This window comes from Larimichthys crocea, chromosome X (assembly GCF_000972845.2).
Source record: "Larimichthys crocea isolate SSNF chromosome X, L_crocea_2.0, whole genome shotgun sequence".
Lineage (NCBI taxonomy): Eukaryota > Metazoa > Chordata > Actinopteri > Sciaenidae > Larimichthys > Larimichthys crocea.
In genome coordinates, this window is record NC_040020.1 from 5,297,298 (window position 1) to 5,313,029 (window position 15,732).

General features: G+C 40.7%; 1 protein-coding gene across 2 annotated transcripts in view; it reads left to right on the forward strand.

The window, feature by feature from the left end:
- Positions 1-13,334, forward strand: part of hhip (hedgehog interacting protein) — a 33,464-nt gene extending 20,130 nt beyond the window's left edge. For both annotated transcript variants that reach the window (XM_019256066.2, XM_019256067.2), the window contains exons 8-13: positions 66-184; positions 1,477-1,600; positions 2,414-2,559; positions 3,794-3,875; positions 10,516-10,664; positions 10,821-13,334. In XM_019256066.2, the coding sequence (XP_019111611.1) occupies positions 66-184; positions 1,477-1,600; positions 2,414-2,559; positions 3,794-3,875; positions 10,516-10,664; positions 10,821-11,017 (817 nt within the window). In that variant the 3' untranslated portion in view covers positions 11,018-13,334. The remainder of the gene's footprint in view (positions 1-65; positions 185-1,476; positions 1,601-2,413; positions 2,560-3,793; positions 3,876-10,515; positions 10,665-10,820) is intronic.
- The last annotated feature ends 2,398 nt before the right edge of the window (positions 13,335-15,732 follow it).

The window sequence follows — 15,732 nt, forward strand, 5'->3', positions numbered from 1 at the left end:
TAAGCCATCTTTGTACTTGGTTGGTGTCTTTCTCCTGTACTCATCCTTGATGTTCTGTACTGTAGGTGTGCAGTGGATCGGCTTCAGACAGACAATGGGAGCTTCCTGATCCTCTGTACAGATGCCATTGGCAAAAACACATCAGCAGGAAGAATACTGGAGATTACAAAGGGGAAAGATTATGGTGAGTTAAAATTTCCACGAGATTTTCCAAAAATGTTGATAATATTCACAAATTTAAAGTTTGGAAAGGAGTTCATTATTTTGCAATCTTAATAGCTCATGATAAAAATAAACGAGTGCAACCTTTGCCTTTGAGTTTTGTTTGATGGCATTACGTCTGGAGAAAGAAATGAAAATACATTAACTTCTTGGATAACCTTTCATATTTATTCTGCTGAAAATTACATCTTGTTTTTATGAATGTCTTTCATTTTGTAAGAACACGATGTTTTGGCAAAAAGTTCAGAAAACACACCAGGTTGAGTGCAGAGATAGTGAAGGTTAAATGTAAAAATGATGTGATCGCGAAGGATTCCTCCCTTGTGGAGTGTAGATTTGCCAAGGGAATGCGAGATTGTGTCCATAAGAAAGATTTAAAGCTGTCAACAACAATAACTGTCTAGATGATGGTTTACAATTGTTGAAACACAGCTGAGAGTAGCTGAGTTCTTCTCACATTGAGAAAATAATCAATAACAGCCGTGCCTTGACAATGCTTAGCTTTCTTCTCTTCACAAAAAACACAAATTACGCTATTTGTTCCAAATTGCATTGGGCTGGTTATCTTTGCCACAATGAGTGATGCTTTTGGCAAACCAAATTAATCCTTCAACCTTTTATCTCTCCCTCCAATTCCAATCCAAGTGCCAGAACACCTCTCACCTGGCTAAATGCCTTATTTAGCCAGCTTACCCAAACCCTAAAGTGATTGCAGTTTGGAAATGAGCACACCATGTCTTGGATCATAAATTTTTAAAGGCAACAAACCTCCATTCATGTTTCCCCTTGCCAAGACAACTGTAATCCAGAAAACATGCCATGCTGCCTCAAAATCACACTTTTGATAAAAGATTCATACATTGTCTTCCAGTTTCGATAAAGACGTATTAAAGTTTATGTTGGCTGCCAAGGAAGAAGTCAAATGTATTGCTGTCCAATTTAAATTAAGTTATTGAATGGGGATGTCTCTAATAGGAACCACACAACCATTATATCTAATAGAGAAAATTAAGCAAACATGCTTAATCCTTTTGATTCCAACACAAACAAAACAGCACTTGCCATGAATTAAAATAATTATTCCTTGAGTAAATCAGTAGATTATAATCACTGAGTGATGCAGATTTATGAATATTATGATATTATATATTATATCTGATTATATAGAGATGACTGCCTGTAAGATTTGTCTACTGGTGATACATGCAGGCAGCAGTGCCTAAATCAGACCTTTGACTCTTTGTGCCTCCTTAGAAAATGAGCCTTCTGTCTATGACCTGCAGTCCAGTGGAGGAGCATCACCTGTGGGGGGCTTCATCTACAGGGGCTGCCAGTCTAGAAGACTTTATGGCAGTTACGTGTTTGGAGATAAAAATGGGTAAGTATGAAAAACAGGCTCAACAGTACTGATGAATAATCATGATGATTTAAAAATCCATCGGATTCCCGATGACAGATAGCTTTATTATGAAGACATTTCACTGGCTTTATCCTATTGGTGTTCAAGTGAACTTGATTTATGTGTTATCAAAGACATCTTCAGTCTTATATAGATCAGCATAACTCTTCCCTCTCTTCTCACACTGAAAATCTGTCCCTTGCATCGGTATGTGCCAAAGTAAACACAAAGTTCCATCCACGTGGGGGGAAAACAAGTTTTATGTTACTGTCACCACTACGGCACGGCCCATTCAGTGTAAATGGAGATTAGACATCCTGCCCTGTGCTGTTCACACTTTTCTTTGGTTTGTAATTTATCCTACTTTGCTGATGTCAAACATTGACGCTTGAGTAAACAAAGGAAGTAAATAGCAGGGGGGAAGTACACTATCAGGAGTTGGCACTGTGTTTAAAACAATGTGTGGTCGGTTAATTCTGTGCCTCATTACAATTTGAGGGCATACTGTTGTGGCTAAGTGAAGGCTCCGGCATGATGTTTGTTTTGAAACTAAAAGCCAAGGTCTTAAATAACACCATGTGAGACATGAAGTGGAAAAGGAAGATGGGTCAATGAACCATGTTACACGATGTAAAAGCTGTTTCCAGATCTCAACTGTACTTTGCCTAATACGGCTGCAAACAAACTGCATTGTATTTCTTATTTTCTTCATAATTGTCAGTCTACATGAGATAAACCAACAAAGTGACGTCTGAAGGAATTAACCTACTCTCTGTGTTTTGTTTGTCTCAGTAACCTGCGGATCCTCCAGAAGTCTACGTTGTCAACATCAGCAAGTGGTGAACAGTGGCAGGAGAAGGCTCTGTGTCTGGGCTCAGCTGGTTCCTGTGGCTCCATGCTTGTGGGGCATATCTTGGGTTTTGGAGAGGATGAACTAGGTTAGTAGGGCATTAATAAGAAAAGTATCTTTTTAGGCGAGATACTCTCTGTGTTTCCAGATTTTCAGTCTTGTGCTCTTTTTTCTCTTCCTTTGTTTTGTTCTTCCTCCATATGCATGGATGGCAACTATGTGCTAACATAGTTTCTGAAATCACTTTGGCTTGTAGGTTTGTTGACTACAAATGACAGATGTCAAAACTATGGAAAAATCATGGCTAACAGTTATTTTGTTGTATATTTATCAGTGGTACATAGATTAACATTATGGTGTGGAATTTTCCAGTTAGTAATTTGAAAGATGTTTGTCATGTTTTGCACTAACACATGGTTATACATTAAAACACGATTGAAAATCTGGGAATGTTGCAACACCTAGCCAACAGGCAGCAACACTAAAAACTACGGGGAAACGAATACCCCTCTTTACTCTACCTCTATGGCACATTACCAACAGGATATTAAATAGGACATGCTTTCTTCTGGATTAATTGTCATTTCCATAACATAGCAATGAAACTCACCCACTAATGAGCTGCGTATTGGGCCACCTACATGGCGATGTTTTGCATGGGTAGAGAGATGTGTTATTGTTTACCTGGGGGACTGCAGCATACAGATACGGTCGGGTGAGCTGAGGTGAGCAGACTAATATGATACAGAACATTTTTACCAGTTGGACCCCCACCAGACACTCACAGAATTATTAGCTGTCAGCTCTTGTGTTTCTGATTAAAATGAAGACGTTATGCGGATCACTCACACAGCCATCAAAAATGTTTGATCTCAGTTCTTGCCAGGTCTTGGAGTTATTATTTGACGAGGTATTTAAAGATTCCTGCATTTGATCATGATTTGCAAGTGGTGCAGGAATCATGGAGGGGGTGGGCTTGTGTCCCAAAGTATGGGCCCCACAGACACATGTTTACAATTTGTCTCCTTATGGAATTTTCTTGCGGGCTTGTTCCTCATTAAATTATCCGCCTGGTTCCCAGTCATGAGAATCCAATTGTCCCATTAAACTCTTTCTTAAAGTCCTTTGGCAAGTGCAACAATGCAGAAGCTTTAGCTACGCTGTGTCTCCTCATCTCTTCATGTCCTCTCCTTTCATCCTCTTGTGTTATCTTCCCATTTTGGCACAGGTATTGCAAGTAAATAATTGGGACATGTACTGCAGATTAATAGTATGTAATACAAATAATGCTGATAGCCTCCTCCATGTGACCTCTTTTGCAGGTGAAGTCTACATACTGGCAAGCAGTAAAAGCATGGTGCAGTCACACAGTGGAAAACTCTACAAGCTGGTAGATCCCAAAAGGTACAATCATGAAATACATTTTCTTTTTCTCTCAGGGTGGTTTGTTTCTCATTTGGAAGGGGGCTTTGAGGGAGCTATATTCTTTCAGTCATCATATGTTTGTAGGCTGTGGCGGTATACATTTGGGTCTCGGCTCACTAAGTAAGTGATCCCTCAGTACTTGTATGTGCCATCTAATGAGCTCCAGCAAAGTAGCCCACCATCTCTAATGCCATGCTGGTTTCTGTTTTGTTTGAAGATGATACACACACAGTATACCATGAAAGATCCAAGACTAATGCAACTGACTCATGAAATCATGTATCTATAGTTAACCACATTTCACTGCAGTGAAGTCTTTCTCATTTTTCTCCTCAATCCCTCACTACTTAGACATACCCCTATAACCCTCCACATGTACTTAACATATCGCTATGACCGGGACTTTTGTGTCACATGAAAACCTGCCTTGGCCAAAATAAATGCTGAGCAGAAACTGGAGAATAAACACAGCATTATTGCAAACATCAACACTTACTAGCTGGCCATTTTAACCTTGGTAACTGTTGCCTGCTGGTTATTCTCAGAGCATTTGACAGCAGCAGTTTATTCTGCTGAGAGTAAGCAAAACAAAAAGGCACCTGTTGTCAAGCAGAGAGACACATGTAGAAACACACACACACATCCATGCGTCTTACGTAGCGCACATTTTATTCATCATCATGTGGACACACATCAGCTTTACTTTGAGTGGTTCAATCCAGTCTATTTCTGTGCAGTCTAACGCGTAATTAGTTGATGTTAAACAACTGGAATGTGTGGGAGAACATGCACGTGAGCGCAACTTCATAATTCAAATGTGCGCGCGTGTCACTGTGCCATAATCCCTACCATATGCATCACAGTATTAGAAATAGTTCTGATAGTGATGATCTATAAACTGTTTGTGCAAAGCCAAGTACATGTGAAAAACATTTGTCACTCAAGACGAGAAAATATGCAGAGGAGGCATGAATTCATTCCACATGATACAGGATGGATATATAAGCGTTTGTGTCTGATATATTACCCTGGCAGTAAGGAAATCACTGCAAACATAAGCAGACTTTGTAATTCAAACCAATTGCATATTAAGTTTCAAGCTGAACCCCCTGTTTTCAACCTCTCGTCTTATCTGCACTTATGCAGGAAGTTAAGAGAGAATGAGATCCTGCAGGGTTAGGCCCACCTGCTCAGGTCAGTAAGTGGATTGAATCCAACTTTAAACATACTGAACGAGCAAGAAAAGTCCCAAACGAATAATATTTCTCTAGGCAAGGTCAGATTTGATTAAGAGAGGCAGATAAAGTAAGGGAAGCAGACTCGGAGAGAGGGAGAATTTACATGCTTCAGAATCACAATAGAAACATATCCGCAGCTGATTACGCCTGGGTGACAAGAGTGCCACCCAGGCATTAGCGCAATTAATTACACCACAGATGTTTCAAAGGGGCCCTGGTGGCTTGCTCTGTATTTATGTTTTCTGGCATGGCCGATGGACGCATTTCTCCCAAAGAACAATTCTTTCCACCATCAAGTGGACTTGTTTAGTCTGCGCAGACCCTGTGGTGTTGGAATCTTGACTCCTAATACTCTCTGGCTTCATTATTATGATCTTGTTACAGGGAGGACGTAGAGGGGGTGACAAGGGAGTAAATGGGGTAGCTAACGTGTCTGACCTCAGCGCGTTATCAAGTCTGGTGGTCCCCCCCCCCTTTTTTTTTTCTTTTCCATACTGCAAGGACATCTGGACCCTAAAGCCCTCACATAAAGCGGTTTGTTTTAGAGTATGGTGGTTTTTGTGGTCCGGTATAGCATCTAGTGCTGTGTTTTGATCAACTGTGTGTGTTTGGGAACATGGAGGGGAACAGAGGAACTGTTAGGGAGAGCGGTAAAGGCTTACAGGGAAACATCAGCCATAAAATCCCTCAGCAGTGTTTGTGTAAACATGTCCTGGCCAGATGACTTCATTTTTAGGTATTTGTTTGTCAGTTGGAGTACCCCTCCAATAATAAATAGGCCACCATGCATTTTGAAACATGCTGAATGTGTGTGGTGTGAGGGTGTATGCGAGTGAGAGAAAGAGAGAGACAGAGGGGCAAGACACAGCTTGTTTGTGGTAGCAGCCCGGATAGAAATATTTCCAATCATATATCTGTCTCTATATGGTGACCAGTTAAAAGCTGCTTGAGCTTAGATTCTCTTCACCATATAAGTAAGAATGAGCATCCATGCATGTATATTTTATCTAAGGCAAGACAAGTTTATTTGTATAGCACCTTTCAGCAAAAAGTTCATTCTTTACAAGGTAACAACTTTACAAAAAGACATAAAAAAAGGCACAGAGACAAGGAATAAAAGAGACACAAGATGCATATAAATAGGGTTTAAAAGTAAAATATGTAAATAATGCCATGTCTGATTGAGACAAGTTTATAATATTGAAGGTTTCATATCTTTGTCATTTTACCTACAGAGCAAAAGCTGAAACTTTTACTTTATTTTACTTGACACGTACACACAATAGGCAGGCATACAAGGTTGGTTTCTTCCTAGTCCCAATGAGTCTGCATTTAATAACATAATTGTTTATACAGTGAGAGCATTATATATATGCCAAGAACAAATAATTCAAGAAAGACCCCAAACAAAGATATTTTGATACAGCACGAGGCGGGGATTTGTTTCAGCCCCTCTGTGTATACACAGTATGCCATGGGAGTCATACAGCATAAGTTACATGTTTATTATATCATAATTCAAAAGGCACATGTTGCGCTCCATCAATGCAGTCGGTCACTGGCAACAGCTTAATTGAAGCGTAGAGCCAGACCTCATGCTGATTTCTGGTGTAAAATGCAATTTGCCTCTGTTTGTTACAGTCCCTCTCCGCAGCAGAGAAGAAGGGAAAGCAGTATTATGGCCGACTTTTCACACGTTGGGGTTTTGTCAGCTGCAGGCTGGACCGATTGAATTACAGTGAGCAGAGACCTTAAAAAAGACACAGTGAACTTCGAATAGGGTCCTGGGACCTCCTCTATGAACTGCATTAGCTATGGAAGTCACAAATCATCGCATGTACAGAGGAAGGAGACTGCGGGTGCTTGTTTGGGGATATATTTATCTGTATGTGTGCCTCTTTGTGTTTAGTGTGTACAGATATAAACCGAGTGGGTGGTGGGTACACGCGAACATGCACATCTGTGAGCCTGTGTGAGCGTGTGGTACGCTAGCTCCCAGCACGCTGCAGAAAAAAGCCTTTTCTTTTTTCTTTTTCTTTTTTTTTCTTTTCCTATCCCTCCTAAATCTTCCTACATCTCTGCTGTGGTCCTCCCCTTGACAAAGCTGCTTGCCAGTTGCACTGAATAGCCCTGGCTCCTACAATACACAGTAAATTTCTTGCACAATTAAAACAAGGAATGAAGCTACAAAAGAAGCCCCCAAACAATGGAGTCGGATGACAAAACAGCAAAAGAGACCACACTGGGCCGTTTGATTAAGCCATTGTTAGGGCGCACAATGTACACCACTCCACGGCCCTTTTCTCACATATACCTCATGTCAATCAAACAGGCCCTGCGAGCCAACAAGCTAAACACACACACTGACAAACAATAATCAAACAGATCAGGAACAAATCTGAGGCAGAGCATCCACACTGCACTGATGGCGTAGACCTGAATGGATGTCAGTGTTAAGATATGTTAATGTTCAGCTTCCCCTGGTGTAAGGACAGAAGGAAGGGCAGTTTTTAGCACACAACAGCAAGTCTTAACCTGCATCAATCTTCTTCTTCTCTGCCTTATCTCTGCTAACATGCCTTGCTTAATTATGATCTGTGTTTATGCAGCTTTCTGTTTTTGTCATCATCATCGTCATCATCATCATCCCTCTCTCTCTCTCTGTCCATGTAACTACCTCATGTGTGAGCACTGTCGCCCTTCTCCCACTCCCTCGCTCTCACACATACACCACCCCTCCCAAAGTTGATAAATTCCCACAGTGGCTGTTGACCCAGCTGCCTTTGTCAAGTGGCGCTACCAGCAGGTGCTGTTTTCACAGCCACCCTGGCAGTCGTACAGACTGTTTAGTAGCGCTGCTGACCCCTGCCTGCTATTAACAGTGTTAGCTACAGACCCCCCAATCCTCTAGGGACTCTTACTCTTTCTCTCTCTCCCTCTCTTTCTGTTTGCTTGCCTCCTTCACTCTTTTTTTTTTAACTACATGCAGCCGTTAACAACAAAAGCCAGCGTGGATGGAGTCTGGAGTTGGGTGCTGATGGGAGCATGGGAATCAACCCCCCCTGCCCTCCATCCTCCCAAATTTAAAGCATCTTTTAACGCGCAGTCACACACAGTCACACAGTATTGTCACCGCGCGCTGCCATCAGTCAGTGTGTCTGTCAGAACATTTGCAACACATTTTTCAAACTAGGAAGTAAACACTCGCGCACTCAAAATAAATACAATTATCCTCACACAACATAGTTAGAGTCATTTATCCAACAACTGACAGACTCTTACTCAAAACTGAAATTTGCATCTTCCGGCACAGTCAGTGCTTTACAGTAGGTAAAATAAATATGATGTTTATCCAACTAGTGAAGGTCAAAACAGGTAAGACTCAACAAAAACTGCTGATTTCAATTTTAATATACTAAATAATCCCCCTGGTTACAGGTATTAAACTCCATCTAGTTTTGGCTCCTACTACGGATTGACCATTTGCTCTCCAGCCATGATTGATGAGGCCTGTTCTCTCGTGGACTAAAGCGTTACACATACACACACACTGACCTCACTACTCATGCTTTACAGCTCTCATACCAGCATCAGTCCACAGGAGTCCAGTTACCAAGCGTAAAAGTGTGTGTCCTTCGGTGTCCAGCAAATGTGTTGCCCCGGTAGCTTTTTACTTCAGCGCAAGTGAACTGTTTACACATCTCTCCCTCTCTCTTTCTCTCTCTCTTGTGTGTGTGTGTGTGTGTGTGTGTGTGTGTGTGTGTGTGTGTGTGTCTGTGTGTGTGTGTGTGGGCCGGTAAGCAACAGGCGCTAACAGACGCTTCACATTTGAACTTGATTACGCACTCCACTGTATTATTTCCAGATTTGTCGAGCGTGATATGAAATAATTCAGTTTCAGCCCATTTGCTGATGTGCGTGTCTGGATGTTTGTCTTAATATGGAATGATCACAATATGTTTCTTTGGTGCTCAGACTTCACGCATATGGTGTGGAGATGTTTGTGTTTGTGTGTGTGTGTGTGTGTGTGTGTGTGTGTGTGTCGGCATTTTCCAAATCATGTTTATATCTGCGGCAGCCTCGTGTTAACCCTATGTGTTGTTTTGTTCTTCGAGTCGGGTGAATTTAAGGAAAACATAAGTCAAAACAATGAAAGCACCAGACTTGACACAGGTTTTGTTCCAGCAGATTCACATTTGACTCATTATGATTTGATAGTACACAAAAGAAAAAGGCCAATTCATCAACAACACATCACTAGAAAAGGGGAAAAAAATCTTTATGGATACATACAAACAGTTAGCTCATCACTTTACAAGTGCAACCCCACTCAGGCTGGCAGCCCTCCCTATCATCTGAGATCATAGACACAACATATGATGGCAGATGTGTTCTTGTTGTAATATTCAAAAATAGATTTACAGTAAACAAATGGCAGCTATCACGCTACATCAAAATGTTTAAAATAGAACACATTTCATACAGTACTTTCACTAATCACATGGAGCATTACTATGTACCTCAGCCAGATTTGGACGAGCGTTCTGTTTTTGTCCAGTCCCTGCTTTTTGTCTGTCTGTTAGCAGGATATTTTTAAGAAACTATGAATGGATTTTGCACGAAACTTTGTGGAAACTGTGAGGTGGGTGTGACTCCTCACTGAAAGGCTCCAACTTATAAACAAACTCGTCTTAATGTAGTGTGCCTGAAAGCAGAAAATAATATGAAGGGGAAACCATCCATTGCAATTCCAATACAGGATAACTACACACCTCTAAACCACACTTTGCTTACCTTTATTAAATCTATAAAACCCTACACATCTACTCTAATTGTTGCTTTAAGAGCCACCAAAAAGGTTTCTACGGATTCAAAACTGTAAGGAGTGGCGTGACTCAACATTCGACTTGTGTCATTCATATTGGATGTAAGCTCAATATTTAACCTAATTTAAAATAATGAGGACTTGTCTTAACCCTGCGACCTTAGAGCCAAAGATTTTTAGTATTCGCTCCTTATTAGACAAAAGATAACCGCCAGTATTTGGGGTTCCTACTAGAGTTGAGAAATACTGATTTATTATAACTATTATTTCTTATATCCCAGTTTATTTGGCCAATGTTTTATTATTTTGGATTATTGGTAGAATTTTCCCCGACTGCCAATATTTAAAACTGTGTCTTAAAACTGCTATTTTCAAATGATACTCCCAAAATCAGTTGTGTCAGAATTATGGAGTAACGTTACTTCATCGGGGTGTGACTTTATAGGAAGACATTAAGCGATAATATTGAATTAATGCCTAGCCCTACTTCCTGTAATTCATGTGATGCTTGCGTCCCCCACATATTGACTTTCCCTCCTTCTGACAACTGTTGCAGGCCTCATGCCCCCAAGGAGTGCCAGCGTCAGGTGGAGCCTCCAGAGCTGCTGATGACAGCTTGTTCCAGACACTGTAAGAACGGACACTGCACTCCTACAGGCAAGTGCTGCTGCAGCCCCGGCTGGGAGGGACCCTTCTGCCGAGTTGGTGAGTGCCTTTTTTTTTTTTTTTTTTGTAGATTTGCATTTGCTGCTTGCAGAGTAGTATCATCTTGGACAAACATCCGTGTGTTGTTCGTTTACAGATGTGTAGATGAGGTTTTGTAATCCATGTTTTCCTTCTCCTCTTTCTGTGTGGCCGTAGCCAAATGTGAACCAGCCTGCCGCAACGGAGGAGTCTGCATGGAGCCCAACAAGTGCCTGTGTAAGAGCGGCTACTCCGGGGCCCAGTGTGAGAACAGTGAGCAGGGTATGCCCAACGACCAGGAGAAAGACGGCATACTAGACCACATCATTGACATGACCTCGTACCTCCTAGATCTGACCAGCTATATCGTATAGGGGCGCGCAGAGGGGGGCTGCTCCCCGCTGTCATCCTCAAGTTGACACAGATCTACCTACCACCACCAGCAGACTCTAACGAGGTGTCCTTAATATGGCCTCCTAATCTCCCTCACACCCATACATGTACACACACACACACACGCACACACACACGTAATACACACAGGATCCCCGTCAGACTGCTTTACATCCTCATCACCAAACTCTTCCTCTTTCTCCTATAAGCTACTTGCTCTTGAGCACCAGGCCTGGCATCCAAGCCGTGTTCACTGACCTGCAGACAGCAGCAAGATGATTGACAAGCATGGCTAAGTTATGGAAGTTCCACTAAGACATTTCCTCCTCTGTCATTGAGAAAAAACGCTTGTACACGGCTGACTCCACAGGAACAGGAACTCCACGGGAACAGACACTTTTAACTCAAGACTTTGGATCTTTTCTGTCGCCTTACGTAGAGACCCCCACAAAAAAAGAAAAAAAGGGGTTTTGAAGCATTTCAGCGGGGACAGTTGATTGTCAGGGGGTTCTTTAAGGATTTAAAATTAGAGCGGTGTGGCTCAAGATCCAAGTTTGTGCTCATGGTACATCAAAATCCAGCAATAATACTAAATGTCGGCATACACAGACTTTTGACGGACACTCTGCACCTCTGCCTCGGTTATACAAAGCTGAGAAGTCGATGAGAGTCGAGGTCACTTAGAGCCTGCTTTGTGCTATACTATTCTAAAGGCACTAATACAAGAGAGATGAACCATGTTGTCTCACTTATGATGTTGTATTTAGTTTGTGGGCACATTGTCATAAAAAGCTATAACAGTATACGGTATGTATACTTTGTTTCGCAACACTCACTTGCTATCAATGTACAGAATGGATCTACAGCAGAGGACTGTTACCTACAACAGAAATAGGGACGACCGAGTGAGAACGTTTTGTCAAAGCCAGTTTTCATACAATCTGAACGGAGTTATTGGCTCCCATGCACTGTATTCATTTTTTGTTTCATTCACTTTATTATTCAAAATGAATTTGTCATTAAAAGCGCAATGAGAGTAGTTTCACATCCACACATAAGTAACACTACGACAGGTATGATCTAACAAACTCCTTTTTCGTTGCGTCACACACTGAACCTGAACTCAAAACTACAAAAGGGAAGAGATAGCGCGGTGATGTATATTTCCAATAGAGCTTACCTAAGTACTACTTAGCATTGCAAAAAAAAACAAAAAAACAAAAAAAAAACTATAGCATTACTATTGTTATCATAGAGGAGGGTTTATTTTTTTAAGCGTAATAATATATGGGAGAGAATGGTGTTTATAGAAAGCAGTTTTACACTAAGCTTGTCAGTTCATGTCATTTCATTGTTCTTGTACTTATACATATGCTTTTTCCTCTGTCAAGAAAGACACATGAGGTGCGTCAAAGTAACGCATGTCTGTGCCTGCGTAGGATAATTCGGAGCAGTTGGCTGAGTCCATCTAATTCTTCTCCCTGATGTGTGGTTTAATTACCTCCGTCAGAAATGTGTCTCCGTTGCGAGATGATCAAAGATCCCGTCGGGCCACCAAGTCAACTGTGGAAGCAGTTCACAGTCAGGCGCAGATCTTATCTGTGGGGAGCAGATTAAAGTTTAACCTAAGGATGTGTCTAATGAGATAAGATTGAACGATTGATCTGACTCCTACATGTAATCAGTTTGCAGCCTGGGATTGTCTGGAGTTTTGTGTTATCAGATGCCAGACTGAAGTTCAAACAGATGCAGTACATACATACGTGCATGCCCGTATTCTCTTAATCTAATAACTTCTCTTATTAAGCCATTTAAATTCCATAAAATTAGTCAATCATTGTGTTTTTTTTTTGTTTTTTTTTAAGGCAAACATTCGTAATTTTGCCCTCTCCCCCAAATTTTATTTTGAAAAACACATTTCCAAGTATCACGGTTAATTGAAGTTCATTGTCCGTATTTGTTCTTCATCTCCCGCCTCGCTTGTGTTGCTGAAATAAATCAACTCTACCTGGTCAAAATGGAATTCATGCTGTAAAATGGAAAATTATAATTTTTTTAGCACTTAATGTGAAAGTTGCATTGTAGCTGCTGAGACGGCGTGGTGTGAATAGAATAACCATTTTCATTATTTAAGTAGTTACACAAATAAAATAATTATTTAAGTTCTCTATGTTGTTTTTACCATTGTACTGTATGTGACATTTTTTTTTATTCCTGTATTGTAAATAAAACTAGGGATAACTTTGTTTCTCTACAGAAATATCAATATGTCTATTAAAATTTATAGCATGTCTGAAATATTTGTCTCTTGTTTTTAGTACTGAGTTACTAAACTTTAGATCAACTAATAACTTTTTATTAGATTTTTTTTATATATAATTTAGTATAGCTCTAATTATTGAGTAAAACATTTTACCTCTAAAACTAGAAATTGGCACTTTAAGGACGAAGCTCATGAGATATGATCGAAAGCTCTGAACCTTGTGGTGAGTTTGTTTTGTCAACCACTGAAAATAACTTTCAGTCTCAACCTTAAGGTCAACATAAATGAGAACTCCTTAAAGGAATAGTTTGAGAAATGCTTTCTCCGTCTGTTAAATATGAGGCTACAGCAGCCAGAGATGATGATGATCATGATGTCTGAAGTGATCAGATTTTGTTGTCAGCTGTGACTCCAGGAAGTCCCTGCTCCCATCCAAGAAATAGTCCATTACAGTAAAGCCACAACAAAGATTTATAGTATATTGTATAACTAATTAATTAGTGAGTTTTGAAGGTGCTGGTAGTTTTTCACCCTCGGACAGAGGGCAGCTAACTGTTCAGAGACATATTAACTAAGCAAACCGGCTGCTGGCTGTAGCCTTCTACCCTACAGATATGTGAGTGGCCTCGTTTTCACCCTTTCAGCAAGAAGGTGCATTTCCACAAACTGTCAGACTACTCCTTTGAGACACAGACAACAAAACCACAGTGATCCTATCTTTTTTTTTTTTTTTCCTGCCAGAGACCGTTGTCGAGCACGTCTCTCCCTATGTTTCCTGTCTGTTTTCATACTCTCACATATGATGACAGAAAAATGGCAAAAGAATCTGAAAAATAATTAACTTTCAATCTCGACTATTAAAAAATGATTCAGAAGTTACAGACCTGTAAAACAAAGTGTTACCTACGTTTCCAGGATAGACATAATCTATAATTATGGCAATTATAGATTGGGATGGCAATTTAATGTATAAGAACCTTGTCTTTGGTCATGGCCCCATACTGGGAATTGTCTCATTTCTGGAAAGTCAGCTGCAACATTTCCACTGATGGTTTGTCCTTCAGCCAGGTAAAAAGAGTAAAGAGAAGGATGTTGAGAAAATGTTTAAGTTAAACCAGGGCCAATGTGGCCACAGGCCCAGGGTTTTCCCTTTACTCCTGCTTGAATGGAAAAGCTGCCTGCGGAGTTGACAGCGAGGAGAGAGCCGAGATGGCTGCGATGTCGTCATGCAGCGTCACTTAGAGCGATGCCAAAGTTCAGCCTGAAAATTCCTCATTTGAAGTGGAAATTCTCCACTCTGTTTTTCGGAAGTACACAAACACATCCATGCATGGAGGCACACACGCAAGAGCCACTGCTGATGGCAATATTAATTTCCTTCTCAAAATACCAATGAGGCTTTGTGTTGTATAATGATAGTGAGTGGAGACCACCCACCTCACTCTGGTCTCACTCACACATACACAAGTGCACACACTGCCATATTTAGAGTAATGCAATACTAAGTTGTCTATGCACTGTTCAGATCCAATCAAAATTGCATAAAGTGGAACTGTCCAATAGTGCTGCGAGGTCCAGCGTATATTTGAGTTTATACACTATCTATGGCATGAATCATTACTTTTCATTTGGAATAGTTTTCTTTTTCCTTCCCAAAGGGCCCTTGTCTGGCTATCTTTCCCAAACAGTGTAACCCAGTACTTTGAATAAACATGAGGAGTCTGTATACCAAATATTTGTAGGACTGAGATGGCTGGAAGTGCATGCTATAATATTGTATACATGAGTGAAAGAGTCAGTGCAAGAAATACTTATAGGGTAACAAGAGGAGACAGGAAAAAACAGGAAAAAACAATAGCACCGTGATTATAAAGAGACGTCATTCTTCTTCTCTTCATCCAGACAAGTGAATAATTCATTACGTTGTATTTACTCGTGCTTTTATTCTGTGATAATTTGTTACATCCTAAGGAACTAAGTCTGCCCGGTGCCATAGAAAGACAGACAATCAGACAGGTTGTAAACAAACCAACAGTCTAGACAGGACACTCACATCAAGGTTTTAACTATTTATTGCAGTGCCAAATGTTTATATGGACCACCTATAGTGAGATATACGTCATGGATGTATGTGACTGGTTGGTGTATTCAATATGTGACTATGACTACTATAACTTCTGTGTATGTCTGATCTAACACAAGTGGCAACCTTGTGGATGTGAAATGAAGCCAGAGCTGAAGTGCCAAAAAAACTGCAGTTCCTCAAACAGCCACTTGAGGCTGGCTACAGAAGTGAGTCAGTCTCCATAAGCCCCCATGTTGAAATCTCCAACAGTTTTTGGTCTCTGTAGATAATTTCCCCGAGTCTGAGTTAACTCACACATTCAAAATATATTAAGGCGTCGTTCAGCCAGCCTCAGCTCTGTCGATAAT